Source organism: Anabas testudineus, chromosome 8 (genome assembly GCF_900324465.2).
Source record: "Anabas testudineus chromosome 8, fAnaTes1.2, whole genome shotgun sequence".
Classification (NCBI taxonomy): domain Eukaryota; kingdom Metazoa; phylum Chordata; class Actinopteri; order Anabantiformes; family Anabantidae; genus Anabas; species Anabas testudineus.
Window position 1 is genome coordinate 3,242,779 of NC_046617.1, and position 13,661 is coordinate 3,256,439.

At 42.6% G+C, this 13,661-nt stretch overlaps 1 protein-coding gene across 9 annotated transcripts in view; it reads left to right on the plus strand.

The window, feature by feature from the left end:
• Positions 1 to 12,873, plus strand: part of tanc2a (tetratricopeptide repeat, ankyrin repeat and coiled-coil containing 2a) — a 38,325-nt gene extending 25,452 nt beyond the window's left edge. For all 9 annotated transcript variants that reach the window (XM_026346745.1, XM_026346789.1, XM_026346737.1 and 6 more), the window contains 20 exons: positions 343 to 574; positions 660 to 832; positions 1,314 to 1,394; positions 1,484 to 1,684; positions 1,785 to 1,919; positions 2,135 to 2,331; positions 2,445 to 2,553; positions 2,736 to 2,858; positions 2,948 to 3,085; positions 3,257 to 3,355; positions 3,636 to 3,827; positions 3,928 to 4,021; positions 4,820 to 4,953; positions 5,063 to 5,186; positions 5,638 to 5,813; positions 6,840 to 6,972; positions 7,283 to 7,374; positions 7,474 to 7,608; positions 7,771 to 7,871; positions 8,737 to 12,873. In XM_026346745.1, the coding sequence (XP_026202530.1) occupies positions 343 to 574; positions 660 to 832; positions 1,314 to 1,394; positions 1,484 to 1,684; positions 1,785 to 1,919; positions 2,135 to 2,331; positions 2,445 to 2,553; positions 2,736 to 2,858; positions 2,948 to 3,085; positions 3,257 to 3,355; positions 3,636 to 3,827; positions 3,928 to 4,021; positions 4,820 to 4,953; positions 5,063 to 5,186; positions 5,638 to 5,813; positions 6,840 to 6,972; positions 7,283 to 7,374; positions 7,474 to 7,608; positions 7,771 to 7,871; positions 8,737 to 10,504 (4,437 nt within the window). In that variant the 3' untranslated portion in view covers positions 10,505 to 12,873. The remainder of the gene's footprint in view (positions 1 to 342; positions 575 to 659; positions 833 to 1,313; positions 1,395 to 1,483; positions 1,685 to 1,784; positions 1,920 to 2,134; positions 2,332 to 2,444; positions 2,554 to 2,735; positions 2,859 to 2,947; positions 3,086 to 3,256; positions 3,356 to 3,635; positions 3,828 to 3,927; positions 4,022 to 4,819; positions 4,954 to 5,062; positions 5,187 to 5,637; positions 5,814 to 6,839; positions 6,973 to 7,282; positions 7,375 to 7,473; positions 7,609 to 7,770; positions 7,872 to 8,736) is intronic.
• Positions 12,874 to 13,661: the final 788 nt, after the last annotated feature.

Genomic DNA, 13,661 nt, shown 5'->3' on the forward strand with positions numbered 1-13,661 from the left:
AATCAGTTATGGGAAGTACATTTACACAAATAATATAATTTAAAAAGTTTTAAGAGTTTTAAGTTATAAGATAGCTGGGCTTTATGTTGGTAATCAGTTTACTTGATGTTGATATTTGTTATATTAGGACAGATGCAGGCTGTTTTCCACTGTTACCACTCTTTATGCTAAGCTAAGTTTAACTGCTGCTACACCGATTGCATATCCTTTCACTATTCACGTTCTACTATAAGTTTCATCACACTTTCTGTCCTGCTAAAACATATATGATATGTAGAAAACATCCACAATGCTAAACTCCCCCACATCACTCAAACATTTCCTCTTCTCTTGTCTGCTCAGGTAGTCTCATTCCATTTCTGTCAAGCTGACAACTGTCACACCTGTCTGGTTCCGGAGTTCGTCCACAACATGGCGGCGATGCTAAGTGATGCCCCTCAGCTGGCAGCCTATCGTGAGCTTCTGCACCACTCACCACAGCTACAGAGCATGCTCAGTTTACGCTCCTGTATCCAGGATCCAAGCTCTTCTCTCCAGAGGGGAATACTGGAGCCACTGGAGGCTCTTTACAAAGGTACATATCAATTCTTTTGTATTCTGTTTCTGTTCTGTTAATCTCGGGATGTTAATTTGTGGTGATCCACATTGTTGTTTTTCAGATAGGAAGCTGCATATTGAGGGGGCGGGCCTTATTATAATGATTGACGGTCTGAACGAGGCAGAGTTCCATCGACCAGACTACGGTGACACAATGGCTTCTTTTCTGTCCCGAAACATCCAGAAATTTCCTTCCTGGTTGAAGGTTATTACCACTGTCAGGACCAGTCAGCAGGTATACTCTTCTCACTCCACTCCAAACACACATTCAAAGTCATACTTTCAAAAAACAAATAAATGTTCTGTTACATATATATGTACATATGCCCTGATTCTGAATCCAGTCCACAATGATAAAAGATCTCTCTGCTTTTAGTGGAAAAACTCTTCCAGACTACCTCATCTGCAAAAGTTTTCAGTTCAGATTAAAAGATATGTAAGAGTTCAAACAGACTTTAAAACTAGTCATATAGTTTAGGTATACTCCTTAGATTAGAACTAAAGAGAGCAAGTTGGAAAGTGACATTAGTCTTTAAGAAGAGAGTGATTTAGATTTAGAGTTTGTTGTAAATGTTTCATTATTTTGATCAGTCAGTTGGAGCGAAGCAGCATGAGTTCATCCGCTCATATGATGGAAATGTTCATCTTTTATGTTCACTATCTATTATTATCTAATGACTTAACAAAATGTGTTTCTATGTGTTTTATTCATATAGGACCTCACTAGCTCTCTACCTTTTCATCACATCTCTCTTGATAAGATGGAGGAGAACAATGCTATAGATCAGGACCTGCAGGTAAGATGCACACAAACTGCCTGTATGGATTTCTGCCTCTGTGTATATCTATCTATGCTTTCACGTCTGTTTTTTTTTTTTTTTTTCAGGGTTACCTGATGCAGCGTATTCAGAGCAGCAGTGAGATCCAGAGCAATGTGTCACTGAGCAATGGTCGCCTTGACAACACAGCACTAGCCAAGTTGATCAGCCACCTGAAGAGTCTGAGCAGAGGCTCGTACCTCTACCTGAAACTGACACTGGACCTGATAGAGGGAGGATATCTGGTCCTGAAGAGCTCTAGTTTCAAGGTGAGAAAGACATGGAACCGGAACTGAGGGAACAGTGACAGAATGAAGTGAAAGTGAATGAAGTCTTAGTCTGTGTGTCTGTGTGTCTGTGTGTGTACAGGTGGTTCCTGTGAGTCTGGCAGAAGTCTACCTGCTGCAGCTCAACATGCGGTTTCCTACCCAGTCGTCTTTTCAAAGAGTTCTGCCGCTGCTCAACATTTCTGTGGCATCACTGCACCCGCTGACTGACCAGCAGGTACACACTGTGCACACAATAAATCATAGTAACTTTCGCGCTAAACTTGCATGATGGTAAACATTATACCGGCTACACATGAGCATGTTAGTAACTAATTAGCTTTTAGCTAAATCTCACAGAGCTGCTAACATGGCTATAGATGCTTATGGTTTTTGGCATATCTTGAAAAAGGAAAGTTCAAATGTGATGGTTGATCTCCTGTCCTCCTCCAGTTGTTTGAGATGGTGAATGCAGGGGCTCTGACTAGAGGAACACTGCAGTGGGGGGAGTTTGTGCAGAGGATGGAGCAGCTCTCCTCTTTCCTGCTGAGGCGCAGCGACGGCAGCAGGATGCTGAACCACGCCTCCTTCAGGGAGTGGCTAGTTTGGAGGGAGGAGGGGCAAGACGACAGATTTCTCTGTGATCCCAGGTAAAATGACAGGCAGTAATAAAGAAAGAGTGCAAAAAGCAGAGAAAGAAGAAAAATGTTCTCACTCATCTGTCTCTGTTTCTCTGTCTGTCCCTCTGTTTCTTTGTCTCCAGGAGTGGTCACACTCTCCTAGCCTTCTGGCTTTGCAGACAGGAAGGGAAGTTGAACCGGCAGCAGACACTGGAGCTGGGGCATCACATCCTGAAGGCTCACATCTACAAGGTTAATTCACACACAGAAAGTGCAACAACTAGCACAAAGATCGAGTCTGTGGTTCAAGGACTGTTTTGGCATCGAGTCATGACAATGACTCTGACTGACTCTACAGACTGTTGTGTACAAAATGTTCAGGTGGTTCAGTTTTATCCATGTTTCTGTTTTTGTGGCATGTCTTTCTTCTCCAGGGTCTGAGTAAGAAACTTGGGGTGTCCTCCTCAGTTCTGCAGGGGCTGTGGTTGTCCTACAGCACAGAGAGCCTGAGCCCTGCACTTGCATCTCTGCGCAACCTCTACACCCCCAACATCAAGGTAGCATACTGCACGTGCACACACATACACACACATACTGTATACTTGCTAACAGAGGTGGACTGTAACTTGGCTCGCTACTTGTCTAGGTGAGCAGGTTGATGATTATGAGTGGCGCAGACGTGGATTATCGTAGTGATGTCCTCAACAATGCCCCCCTGCTGTGTGTCCACTCCCATCTTGGCCACAGTGATGCTGTGGCACTGCTGCTTGACCACGGAGCTCAGGTAACCATGTTTCTTCTGAGGTTTGAAAGCTTTGTCAAACTGTAGAAATAACTTTACTATAACTTTTACAACTTTTCAGCCTCTGACTTTGAGGAAACTTGCTTGTCTTTATTTGGCACACTGCACCAATTTGCTGCTGCCAAATTTGAGGCCACTCTGATGTATTTCTAGGTGGATGCGCAGTCACATGATGGCCTAACTGCACTGGGATTCGCTGCTTCAGCTGGACATCTGAACATTGTCAACATGCTGAGTCAGCACAGAGCTAAGGTAGCCCCTGACTCCTAACTACATGTTCTGTCTTGAAAGATTTGCTAGGTGTCTAACTACTATGACTGTTTGTACTGGTATTGAAATAACTAATCGATTTACACTATAGTACAATAAAGGATGTGATTTAGTGGCAAAAGATCAGCTAAGCTAGTTAGCTTTTGCATTAGTTTTGTGTTATTGGTTTAGTTCCTGTTGTGGAACAGTTATTGGTTGTGGAATTTGCTCTGTTCCAGCTACACAGGACACTAATTCTAAATCTCTCACCCTTTGTACTAAGGTGGGTCATGTGGACAGCTCTGGTCAGTGTGTGTTGGTGCATGCGGCTCAGCGAGGCCACCTCGAGGTGCTGCACTTCCTGTTGAAGTGCGCAGACTGGAGCTGCACTTCTTGCTGTGGTCTAAAGGGGGTGAGCAGGAGCCAGGCTGTGCAGCAGGCTCTGACAGCAGCAGCCAGCAAAGGCCATGCAAAGGTCAGCCGCACACACACACACACACACACACATCCCTTTAAAATATTGTGTGTATCTGAATTATGAAAATATGGCTCTGTGTTTGTGTGTGTGTGTGTAGATGGTGTCATACCTCCTGGATTTTCCAGGGGAAGATGAGGAAGAAAAAGAGAGACCAGAAATCAACACATCTGACAGTCTATGGGGGGAGACAGGTATCACTATAGCTACACAACAAATACTCATACTGCATGATTACTACTGAAGTGATTACATCTTATATTTTACCACTGCATGTATTTTATATCTTCACAATATCATAATCATAGCCTCTATAACATCATATCATAATAATACTTTATATAATACTGATATTACATATTTTCACAGTTTTATTAATTCATCTATGTATTTTTAATCATGTACGTGACTGAATAAAAGAATATATGAATAATGTAGAATACAAAAGTAAAAATACTAATTACTGAAAATCTACAAAATCCAAAAATTATGATACTGCAGGTTCTACTACAGTACCATCATTCACAACCAGTACATCAAGTACAACTAAATAAAATAAAAGTGAGTGACTGTGATCATTAAGTGGTTTTCGTGCTACATTTTGCTGATCTCTAGTGGAGGAAACTGTGCAGTACAGCACAAATCAGCTCAACACAATAACAAAGCAGGATACTTTGCGTGTGACCATGGATTTTAATACTGTGTTTTTTAACTCACTGAACAACACTCTTTACTGTTAATATAATATAATACAATATATCATTTGTCCCTCAATCACTTGATCATTTAATTTCATCTCCTGCCATCTTATTTTGTGAAATTACATCTTACAAGCTCTAACTATGATATATTTTAAAATAAGTCTTTTTTCATGTCCTAACATACAGTTTATATTTTAATATAATATATCAGTTATATATATTATTTCATTTGTTGTTGAAACTGACTGATATGTTCCACTGCTACTTGTCTCTCTACTCTTTGTGTGTCAGCTCTCACAGCTGCAGCAGGAAGCGGCAGGCTGTCTGTGTGCAGCTTGTTGTTGGATCAGGGAGCTGCTGTTGAGAAAGCCAACAGAAGGGGTGTGGCTCCACTCTTCAATGCTGTGAGACGGGGTCACTGGCAGGTATACTGAAACACAGAAGATTGACACACACAGCACATTGAGCATGTTTCAGTTTGATTCCTGTAGCACAAATATCGAATGTCTGTCTCCCTGTGTGTCCGATGATCAGGTGGTGGAGCTGTTACTGAATCATGGAGCAGAGGTGAACATGGTCGACCAACAGGGTCGAACAGCTCTAATGACGGCAGCCTCAGAGGGACATATGAACACTGCCAAGCTGCTGCTGGATCATGGTAACCACCCACCTTACCATACAATAACAACAGTAATGGCTGCAACAGCAGCATAAAACTATATAATAAATATATATAATAAAAAATTAAGTGTGTATTATTTCATGTGTCAGCTTGCACAGTTCAGGTATTTTATTGCTGTTAAGCTATCTTTAGCCCAAATGAAGTGTGGAAGTTTTGACACTGACACAAGCTTAAAAAACAGCAGTAGAAGCCATTTTAAATAGATGAATTCAATTCAATTCAATTCAATTCAATTTGATGTGTTAGTGTTATATAGTCATAAGATAAAGATTCTTTATCTCATTTATCTCATTATAGAAAAATAATGAATGGATTTGGGTCATTGCTTTACACAGTAAATCAGTTGGTTCCCCAGTTTAATCCCGATGCTGACCCTTGACCCCGGCATTATCTTTAACTATACTGAGATGAATCTTTGTGTTTCCAGGAGCATCGCTTGAACAGACTGACAGGGAAGGGTTGACTGCACTGAGCTGGGCATGTCTAAAAGGTCACCTCACATTGGTCAGAGAGCTCGTGGAGAGAGGTGCAGCCACCATTCATGCTGACCGCAGTGGACGGACACCTCTGGATCTTGCTGCCTTCTGCGGTGACCCAGAAGTGGTGTGTAAAACAGATGCTTTTGTTGTTGTATTTACGTTAGAAATAGTGTTCCAATCTTTGCTTTACCTGATCTGCAGAGTCAGTGAAGAGAACGTTTAATGAACATTTAACTTGAAATTAAGTGCACACTGCCTGTTTTAATCAAAGGGTTTGGTTATAATATTGGATATTACAAGCTTTTTTATTCATAAACCCTCATAACCCCTAACAATCATAAATTAAATTGTCAGTTTGCAGTCAAGGACTGCCTCAAGTCTGGAACCCATCGACCGCTGCAGATGCAGATGAGTTTTCTCCCTGTTGATGCTCTGCCAGGCCTTTTTTGCAGCGATCTTCAGTTCCTGATTGTTTCTGCTTTGCTTTCAACTTTACTTTCAGGTAGTAAAATACTGTTAAGTTTGATTCAGGACAGGTGATTGAACTCACCATTGCAGAATTCCCCCCTTCCTTGTAGAAGGGGGCCCTTCTTTGGAACTTTCCAAGGGCCATGAGATGTGTTTAGGGCTATGATGTCAGATTCAGCCAAAAGCCAATGCGAAGCATACATAGAAAGCAATCCAGGACATTTTATAGAAAAGAAGTGGAATGTTCTGAAATGACCAGGTCAGTCATCTGAACTGAACTTAACTGAGCTTGTGCTTCTCTTGGTCAAGGTGAAACTGAAGGCAATTATACCCAAAACAGCTGCACCACAGGCCTGGCAGAGCCACACCAGACAAGAAACCAAACATCTGGTGATTATTGGTTCCAGAGATCAGGCAGTTACTGACTGCAAAAAGATATGCAACCAAAAAATTACAATTGAATTTATTATGTTAGGGGATATGGGGATCTACAAATGCTTAGAATTCCTACATGGTTGATCTAATATTTTCAACCAAACTGACAAATCCAGACCTGTACAGTTCCAAAATGATGAAACTGTGATCCGATTATGTCACTATCCAAACATATGTGGACCTGAACTGTAAAATTGTTTCAGCATTTTAAGCTAAATCGTCCTGTGTGTGCCCTTTTCTGTCTTAGGTGCAATTCCTGGTGGATCATGGTGCATTGGTAGAGCACATGGATTGTAGTGGGATGCGTCCTTTGGACCGAGCTGTCGGCTGCAGAAACACTTCAGCAGTCATCGCTCTACTCAAAAAGGGAGCCAAGATAGGTAGAAACATGACCCCCTAATGCAAATGTCATGTTTCATACAGTTTGGTTATTTCATGTAATAGAGACTGTAGAGATACAGTCAGGAAATTAAAGCCAGGCAGAGGAGTATGACGCGGTACAAAAACCAGGTTATGGTATCTGTCCTAAACAATAGGCTGCCAGACATCATGTAGTTACTATATTAACATGTCTAAACAATGACACAGGCAGCATTGCTAAGCACCCAAGTGCTGGTGGTAGGGTAATAATTACAAAATTACTATTACTAAGTGGTATTGATCTGTGTATTTGTGTGTGTCTGTGTGTAGGACCAGCGACATGGGCCATGGCAACGTCTAAACCAGACATTTTAATGGTTCTGCTCAGTAAATTAATTCAAGAGGGAGACAAACTGTATAAGGTAACACATGCAAACATTCACACTTACACACCAGACTCACTTACAGTATGTATTTGAATGTAAAAGTTTGTGTGTGTGTGTGGGTGTGTGTGTGCATAGCAAGGTAAGGTGAGGGAAGCTGCCCACTCCTATCAGTCAGCTCTCCAGAAGTTTCCAGGAGACGAGCTGAAGACATTCAGACAGCTGCGAGTATGTGTGCTGCTCAACCTGTCACGCTGCCGCCGCAAGATGAACGTGAGTATCTTTGTCTCTCTACACAGACATCACAGTATGATCAGTCATGTCATGGTCTTAATATGACTTAATATGCAAGGAAATTTTTAAATAAATGCTACTTTCACATTCTTCGTCATAAATCTCAATGCACCATCATGAATTCTGTTCTTTTCCTTTCAGGAATTTGGCCTCGCTGAGGAGTTTGCAACCAAGGCTCTAGAACTCAAAGCCAAATCCTATGAAGCCTTTTATGCCCGAGCTCGAGCCAAACGCAGCCGCAGGTGATAAAAGTGGCATAAGAACAAGTTGTTGAACACAAGACAGGTTGTTGTGGAATAAACTCACTCTAAGTCATAAATTGTTTCACATGGAGGTCCAGAGTAGTGGTCGACAGAAAGGGGTTTTGATACAATCTTTAGAGAGGCCAATGTCTGATACACAGTATAATGTTGATATGTTTTCTCGGAGATAGAGACACAGAGAGTAGAGGCTGCAGTAAAAACAGCAAAACTATATTTTCTGATCAGCTAATCTCTGCTCTCTTCAAGTGCTAATAAAATATATCCAGTTGAATCACTTACACCGGTGCATCCAAATCATTTCATTTTCATACGCTGTCATTTTTTGTCCCATGCAGAAAATGCTTGCAGTGTATGGTGCAAATGTGTCTGCAGACATTTTTTATTAACCAGCCAGCATGAGTCTCGACATCTATGATGATTAATTTGGAATGTCAAAGATTGGTCTGATTACCTGGCTACTTGATCAATTAGTCAACCACTAATCTAGAGGAATTATTAGCACATCATATGAATGTACAAGCAACTGGTCATAGGTCACATTAATTCTTGTGGTTGCTAGGCAATGAGAAAATGATGCAGGTCTTAACTGAATCCGAGGCAATTTGACAAGCTTCTCACTGGCATTGCATGGGGAGAACACTAAGACAGAAATTAAACCAAAATACTGAGGGCTAAGGGTAATCAAATCTCAAGGTGGTATCGTGCTGCCTTCCTCTGCAGAACGATACCACCAGTCCGCTTCTCTTCTTATTAGCCAACAGATTGCATTGATTATTGCAGCGCTCACCTTATGTCACCGTCTGAAATCTTTCTGTCTCTCCTTTTGCTGCCTGTCACCATTCAGACAGTTCCACGCGGCCCTAGAGGATCTGATTGAGGCCAGCCGCCTGTGCCCCTCCAACCGAGAGATCCAGCGCTTGCTGTCCCGGGTCAAGGAAGAATGTCGACAGGTTGCTCAACAGAAGGGCTCTCCCCCTCCTTCTTCACATCATATGCATCCACAGAATGTGTCCATTAGTGAGGCGAGGTGCAGAGAGTCCGAATGTCTGCAGGTGCTGGACAGGGAGGGTTTCACTGAGGAAGAGGAGGAAGAAGAGAACGAAGAGGAGGAGAGTCACAGAGAAGGAGACCCTCCTCCTAACTCTTCCATCCGCCATGCACCTGTGGTTCAAAGTCTTGACACCCACAGCCACCCCAGGGTGCCGTCGCCCTCTTCCCTGTCCCCCACTCATCTGTATCGTCACCTCCCCAGTCCCATTCACTCCCCCTCCTCTTCTTCACCTGTTCACTCCACAACTGCTCCTTCTGCCTCCTCCTTTCACCATTTCAGCCCTTCCTCCTCCACAAGGCAGCATCAGCAGCAAGCCAGTCCAGTGCTGGAAAATAAGCCTGCGTTGTCAGGACCCGGAGGTCTGCAACACTATCCACAGTCCATCTCCTCCCTCCACCAATCAGACCAGAGACAGGGAGTGCAGCAGCACCACCATTTGTCCAATCAGAGGTCTTTCCAGAAGCAAAGCTCCTCCCAAATCCAGTGGCTACAACCAGCTAATGTACAGGTTGTCAGAACCAATCAGCCCAATTCCTCATCCCACTCCAACATGGCTATGGGAAGTTCTGGTTACTCACAGTTTGCCCATTTGCCCCAAGAACTGGCAGAACTGGGGGAAGGAATTTGTTTCAGTCCCCTAGATGTCAGGCCCAGCCAGCAGCTCCAAGCTGGTGTGAGTCCTGGAGCTTCATATGCAGCAGATGATGTTGATGTCGACGTGTTGAGAACTGCTTCCACTTATGGGAGAGGAGCAGGAGGGGAGAGGGCGGGGGTAAATCGATTTGCCCAGGCTCGTCAGTTCAGTCGCAATCAATCTAAAGCAGCTTACTACCCCATGGAAGTTACAGAAGCGCCGATGGGACACCACGATAACCTCCCGTCATCACACGATTATCAATACCACCACCAGGGTGGGCTGCGACGCCCGGTCAGTGCTCATCCAGCCTCTTCCCCTGCCCCACCCTCAAGGCCTCTCATCCAGAGTATGAGCGCCCGTTTCTCTACGAGCAGCGGCAGCCCCGGTGGTAGTCACAGCTCAGGCTTCAGGACCTCAGCCTCCGCCCAGCATATGGACCTTCCTTCAGATCTGGCTTCTGAGGGAGCAGTGACTGGTTACCATGATGATCTCTTTCTGACCTCCTCCCCCCAGTCAGATATATCAATGGTAGGAGGGGGAACCTACCCTGGAGAAGCAGGCCGGTCATCTAGGAGCACTCCTTTCATGGGCGTTATTGACAAGACAGCGAGGGTGTATCAGTCGTTTCAGCAACAACCTCCTTCTAGTTCCTCATCCTGTCTCAGCCCCTCTCGTTCTTGGGCCGTGTCTTCAGTCGATACTGTCGTCACCTCACCTAGCAAAACCCCCGCCAATCAGGGAGGCTTCGGTCAGCCACAGCCCCCCTCCATAGCATACTATAACTGCAGCAACAACAACGGTCACCTGCTCCACGAGAAACAGCTAGAGTACTATGAGGTTCTGCAAGGAAACTGTCCTCAGAGAAAGACAGGACCTACCTCTCCTGTCAAACCAAAAAGACCCTTTGTTGAGTCAAATGTATAGAGAAAGGTTTTGATGGTAGGTCAGAGACAAACTGTTAAGGAAGAGTTATTAAAAATATGTCAGTGTACCTGTATATTCCAAGATTCACTGAGGCTATGGAATTGTACAGACTGGGATACGCTTTGCTTTACGCGTAGTTTGTATGATGCTCAGAGATAAAACCAATTCAGCTGTTGGTTGTAAGCATTAAAAGTGACTAAAATACAGTAGTTGTAGCTTAATAGAAGAGTTCAAATGCTGCGTTTGTTCTCTTCTACACACCTGGTCACGGCATGAAGTGGGCACACTTGCCAGGTCGTTTGTTTTGGAAGAATAAGCACTTGGTTTATGCCACACCAGCTCTATTTAAAGTGTAAAGTGTTTGTTACAGGTCAGGTTAATAAGTTAACCATTCAGAGGCACAGAAAAGACTCAAGGTCAAAGGGAAGAAGAGAAAAACAAGGGAAAGAAGTTCTGAAGAGCTTTTTACATGAGACAAGTGACAGCTCCTGGCTTTGCAAAGCACAATGAAATCTGCAGTTAACCCATAAAAGACAGCAAGTGTCACTGAACACATCTCTTTCTTCTTTTAATACATTGATCTGGAGTTTTTCTACCAAGTTCACTCTTTAATTCATTCTTAAACAGCTTTTCATTTCAAATTTGTGAGTGTGATTCAATGACTGACTGGAAACCTGGAAACTTGTGCCAGTCAGATACTGGTCAGTGACCAAGTCTTAAGCCATAGTTTGAGAAACTAGGATGATGCTGTCATTGAATGAGCACTGACTTGCTGTATATCAAACAAAACAAATTAGTATTTATCTTTCTTTTAAGTTATTTCTGTATTAAACTGTATAAATATTATTTCTTTTAAAGCTGTACATTCCTTTTGAATTTGGGGGGTGTTTCAGTCAAAACATAATAATGGAAACTTTATTTTTAAGGAGCAAAGGAGGCAAAACACTGAAGTTCAACATCAGCTTCACTGCAATTGACATCCTGGAAAATTTGCTTGTAAAAGTTTTGAATTTTTTGCTTAAGATAGATCTTTTTGTTTATTGTTGTTTTTTTCTATGAAGAACGTTTGTATTCTATAGTTTTATTTGTTCTAATTCATGCAAACCACAGGGTTGCACCTATTGCCATTAAAACCAGTACCCCATGAGCTGGTGATTGGTTCTCCCAGTTGACCTTTTGCTTAACCCTTAACTTAATGTTTCAAAACCAAAAACAAAGAGCTAAAATGTAAGAAAGTAATGAATCAGTGGCTTAAGAACACTTATTTAAAGCTGAACCTGGACGCTAGCACAGTTTACACTAATGTTAGCGCCACTTCTCAACTTCTCACTGTGTTTTGTTGAGTTTGTTCTATTCCAGCCAAACGTTACATCAGATAGTGTCACCGTACATTTTCCAAATACACGACTAGTCTTCACTAACTACAAGTGAAAATATGTGGATAGGAAATCAACTGATTCTTATTAAAGACTGTAGTGCATGAACGAGCTGCTTCTTTGTTAATGTTTTAGCGACTGATTCGGATGCTTTGTTTGTAATGTTTGACGGTATCACGTACGTAGCCAATTTTTTTTTCTCAGTTCACATTTAAAACAGTTTTGAACCAACACCTGGTGCTAATGTTAGGTTAATGAGCCATCTAGCTCTATATAAAACAATCTGCCAGAACAGCTGTCACTCGTACTTCAGTAGGTTAAAGCAGCAGCGGCCTCGAATCAAGGGCCCGTTTAGTTCACAGTTTAAAACCTGCTGTGAGAGCAGGGAAATGAAAACAAGACAACAGTTGGTTCTGGGGCTCATTTTTCCAAGGGTGTGACCAACATGCGACATTCAGAAAGTAGTACTCAACGTTGATTCTTTAAAATGTATTTTATGCACATGAATGCCTGTTTTTCTATATTTCTTTCTATGTTTCTAAAGAATCGGCAGCTTGCTGTCAGAGTTGCCGGTCTGACATTTCTGTTACGGTACATTGTCTGACCATCGCCCTTATTTCCTGCTACTCAGGAGTCAAAAATGACAAGAAGATGTGGTAATATTTAATCACTCTGGTTCACAAACCACGTGGGTTGGATGTTTCAAATGGCCATGGCAGCTTGTTGTAGCTGAGCCAGCGTTGCTTTAAATCCTCGACGAGGCGAATGTCAACAAAACAGTGTATTGTTCCGCATTGTGTAGGATTTACATTCAACTGATGAGTTTTGAGCCCTGGGTTTTAAAAAAACGTCTTGGAATAAAGCGGGGTCAGTGTTGTCTGTCAGGCTTTTTCGTTCTGTGTAAGAGAAGTTCATATTTCAAATGGTCTGTTGGAAAGTTGCATCAACAAAAAGAAAATCATTAAACTTTTAAACGTTTCAAATTCGCTTGTGGAATTATTGACTTCTGAGTACATTTTACAAAGAGGAATAAAATTCTTTGAACATAAGTGTTCCTGCTTTGCTTGGTGTGTCTGTACTAAACTGGAATGAGTATTCTATAGCCCCACAGCATGATGCTGCCACCACCATGCTTCAATGTTCAGATGGTGCCTGGTTTTCTCCAGATATAGTGTTTAAAATTAAGGTTTTAATAGTTTCATCTTGGTTTCATCAGATCAGAGATACTTGTTACTCATAGTTTTTCAGGTGCTCTTTTGCAAGCTCCAAGCGGGCTATCGCATGTTTTGCACTGAGGAGAAGCTTCCACACTTTGTCTCCTCCTGACACAGGATCTCTGGAGCTCAGTCAGAGTGACTGTTGTGTTCTTGGTCACCTCTCTTTCCCCACTGATTGCTCAGTTTGGTGACCAGCTCTTGGAAGAGTCCTGGTTGTGCCGAACTTCTTCCATTGAAGGATCATGGACATCACTGTGCTCTTGTGAACCTTCAGTGCAGCAGACATTTTTGAGCCTCCATCGGAGCTGTGCCTTTTATTAATCCTGTCTCTGAGCTCTGCAGGCAGTTCCTTTGACCTCCTGGTTTTTGGTTTCTGATACAGTTTGTATATCAGCTGTGAGACCTAATAGAGAGGGGTGTGTCTTTCCAAGTGATCCATCTAATCAAAGTAATTTACTCCAATCAAGGTGCAGAAAAAAAAAAAAAAACGAGCAGAAGGCACCTGAGCTAAATTTCAAGTGTTTCTAAGAGTCTGATACTTTGCCACTTGTGGTTTTTCAGTTT